At 34.5% G+C, this 3,652-nt stretch overlaps 1 protein-coding gene across 1 annotated transcript; it reads left to right on the top strand.

The window, feature by feature from the left end:
* Positions 1-950: 950 nt before the first annotated feature.
* On the top strand, positions 951-2,476 carry LOC107765504 (germin-like protein subfamily 1 member 17). Its single transcript, XM_016584164.2, has 2 exons — positions 951-1,152; positions 1,719-2,476. Exons 1-2 carry the CDS (start codon positions 999-1,001, stop codon positions 2,273-2,275), a joined length of 711 nt encoding a protein of 236 aa, XP_016439650.1. The 5' UTR covers positions 951-998; the 3' UTR covers positions 2,276-2,476.
* Positions 2,477-3,652: the final 1,176 nt, after the last annotated feature.

Below are 3,652 nucleotides of genomic sequence, written 5' to 3'. Positions count from 1 at the left end.
GAATTAAGTTTGATCATCACACGTAAAATTAACTCGTAAATAATATTGCTATGTTCGGATGCTGCTAGGAGTTCCCTGCACATTTGAATCATATTAAGATGATAACATGCATATTTGTAGGCGAAGATGCAATCATACTATTAGCAAATAAGAAATCATGACAACATGCTAGATTAACAATTCAATCGTAGACTTTTCTCATTTTTTTCCAATTCAAAGTCTAAATTTTGATGCAAAATGTACCAATTGACTAAAATTTGATTGTTTGTTAAGGCAATTCTATTGTTAACCCACTTTCTTGAATGAGTTAATTAGTTACATACACAATTATTTTGAAGATTTTTTATATTATCAGATTACTTCTATCTGTTATAACAAACAACTTATTTTATTCTTAATATTATAGATTCCACGTTATAAGGAGGTTTATTTGTGAATATTCATTAATTTTGGTGGCATGAGCGTACGCAGGATTTTTGATAAGCAGTATAAAAATTTGAAAAAATAAATGAATGAAAAATCATTATAATGAAAAGTGGTGTCATTTTTTTATATTTATACCAATATTTTTATTTCGTATACTATCCATATATACATATTTAATAAAAATTACGACAAAGCGGTGTCACGCGACATCGCTCGCCGCATGTGTATATAACTTTAACTTCTGAATGAACATGTACATTCACCATGTGCTGAGAGTTGTGAAATTGACTGTTGACTGTTGATTAGAGATAAAACAGATCACAAGGTTCTGGATTAACAGTTACTTCTTGATCAACTTGAACCTGCTTGTATTTTAATATGAGAAATTACCTTGACTTTCCTTTTTAACAAATGGAAGCAAAAATATTATAAATGACTAAGACGGAAACAAGATGTTAACAATTGACCAGATCGAACTATAAGTTATAGACTCCTCAGCTGGTTGTTTCGTAAAAGAAAAAAAAGTATAACACGCTAACTCCTTACCAAACAAACAATTGTTTCCAAATTTAATGAAAGTAGACTTTGCTATAACAATGAGCATGAGCTGGTTAATAACAACTTTAGTAGCCATTGCTGCTTTTTTTTCTTCCCAATTAGCTTATGCCTATGATCTCAATCCTCTACAAGACATATGTGTTGGAGTTAAAGACACTAACGCTTCTGGTAAATCATATCCTTCTATAGTCAGGAAAGCTTTTTTACCGAATTTCTTCTTTTTCCTATTTTATACAATATTGTATGTTATATTATAGTGTTGATAAAAGCATGTATCGCTTCGTCGCTTCATAGGTGAAGCCATGCACTTCAAAGAAATATGTGCTTCAAATAATGACGCGCATAATTATCCCAAATGAGAATCAGTCGGTTCCTCGAAATTTCAAATTTGAGAAGTTGGACTAATATTGACATTATTATAAATTGCATGCTGAAACAAGTTATTCTCATTGCAAATTGATTCTATATAGTAGTAGTAAATTCATATATGTTTGGTACTTATCCAAAAATTGTGCACTTCACTAAACTAAAGAAGCATGTGCTCAGAGGCGGACCACGTGTAAGGGTGAGGGGACACCCACATATATATATATGTACACATCCTTTTCAAGCCTCATGGACCTTGTTGTTGTTGTTTTTTGTTTCCTTTTCCCTTTTAAGCACTTTATATATAATTACTGTTTAGCTCATAAACTATGAATAATTTTCTAGCTTCATTGCATTAACTTGTGCAGTTTTCGTGAATGGAAAGATTTGCAAAGACCCAAAGCTAGCCACAACAGATGATTTCTTTGCTTCAGGACTTAACGTAAGTGGAAATATAGTTCGGGCTAAGTTTGGTTATTCTGTAACTGTTGTGGATGTAAACACAATGCCTGGACTCAACACTCTTGGTATTTCTTTCATTCGTGCTGACATTGAGCCACGTGGCCTTATTCCACTACACACACACCAACGAGCTACTGAGCTCATAACTATATTGGAAGGAACTATTTATGCTGGATTTCTTCTCCCTGATTCTCCAAACATCTTTAAGAGTCGTCTCTTCTCGAAAATTTTGAATCCTGGCGACGTGTTTGTGATCCCACAGGGGCTTATACATTTCCAGTATAACGTGGGAAACAAAAAGGCTACAGTACTCGCTTCTTTCAACAGTCAAAATCCTGGATTTGTCATGATTCTTAATTCAATCTTTGCTTCGGATCCGCCTATTCTCGATGATGTTCTTGCCAAAGCTTTTCAGCTTGATAAGAAAGTGATTAAACAACTCCAAAAAAAGTTCTCTGATTAGTGTATTACTATCACTGTGTTTTCCAAAAGTTGTGTGCGACTGCTCACTGGCGATTTGTAATAAGTGCTGGAAAACTTTTCTCTAAGTTTAACACTGTTTGTTGTATTTGTCCATCCGTTTAATGTAAATTTAAAATATTTGAAGAATCTCTGTAGATCTGTAACCAGTAGATTCTTTCTTATATAATAAAAATAAGTAATAATATCCTGTGTCTTTTAGTAGCTTTTCTACAACTTCCTTTATCTGATAATGGGTAACAGATTTCTGTCGCAGTTAGAGCTGGAAGTATTCATTATGTATAATACCAAAGAGTCTGAGAATTTATAGTCTTTTATTTTATGTAATCATCGAGTGTATAATTTGGTATTCAGACTCGATTAATTTAGATTCGTATTGCGTAAAAATCATTAAATATTGGATAACGCCAACGTCTTGCCTATAACAAGGCCCACAAGGGGGTTGGTGGCCGGGTCAGAGTTATGGTCGAACATGACGCTTATTTAGTGGGATTGGTTAATCAATAAAGTTGTGTCTTGCTATCAGCTACAACTTTTGGCATGATGCTGAGTGTTTGATTCTAAGAAGTGGTATCAAAGCCAAGATCATGAGTTTGATTCCCAAGAGCAACATGCTGCATAAGGCAAGTGTTGGGAGGGATTATTGGATAACACCAGTATCCTGCCTATGGCAAGGCCCACGAGGGGAATGGGTGGCGCGGGTCGGAGACATGATCGAACATGAGCTTGCTTGGTGGGCTTGGTTAAGAAATAAATTATTGCCCTTGCTTTTTGGCATGACGGTGAGTGCTTGATCCTAACAAGATTAAAGGGGAAATGCTTCATATCAGGAAATTTTCAATTTTCAGTACTTAAATTCAAAATCTCTGATTAAGAGTCCGAAGATCCTGTTCATCCAACACATGAGGTGTTACACTCTGCAATATTACAATGATGTTACGTCCTGCAATATTATATTACGACGATGTTATGTCTTGCAGTATTACATTACGGTGATGTTACGCTTCACAGTATTAAGTTACGACGATGTTGCATCCTGTAGTATTGTACGTTGAATTTGCCGTAAGGTAATTGACATCAGTCCAAGTAAAAGATTATTTGGAGATTATAAGGATTATACTATTCAATAAGTGATGAGTAAATTCGTGAAGGTGAAAGGGGAAGCAAGTCAAAGAAAATGAATTTGCGTCAAAGTTTGGAATTTTGGGATAAAATACGGCCCGAGCTAAAATATTCGGTATTTATGGACTAGTGCCATACAAGGTACAACATGACCATGCTAGTAAGGTGTACAAGGTATGTTAAAAGAGGGTAGTATTTTAAGTAAGTTAAGATAATTCTTAATTATGCGGATAATTAG

This window comes from Nicotiana tabacum, chromosome 7 (genome assembly GCF_000715075.1).
Source record: "Nicotiana tabacum cultivar K326 chromosome 7, ASM71507v2, whole genome shotgun sequence".
In the NCBI taxonomy this organism is placed as follows: domain Eukaryota; kingdom Viridiplantae; phylum Streptophyta; class Magnoliopsida; order Solanales; family Solanaceae; genus Nicotiana; species Nicotiana tabacum.
Note: the sequence above shows the minus strand (reverse complement) of the source record. Positions and strands in the feature narration are given on the sequence as shown.

Coding starts and splice junctions, on each gene's coding strand:
- LOC107765504 (XM_016584164.2), top strand. CDS start 999: ATGAAAGTAGACTTTGCTATAACAATGAGCATGAGCTGGTTAATAACA. Junction 1,153..1,718: donor TAAAGACACTAACGCTTCTG/GTAAATCATATC, acceptor TAACTTGTGCAG/TTTTCGTGAATGGAAAGATT.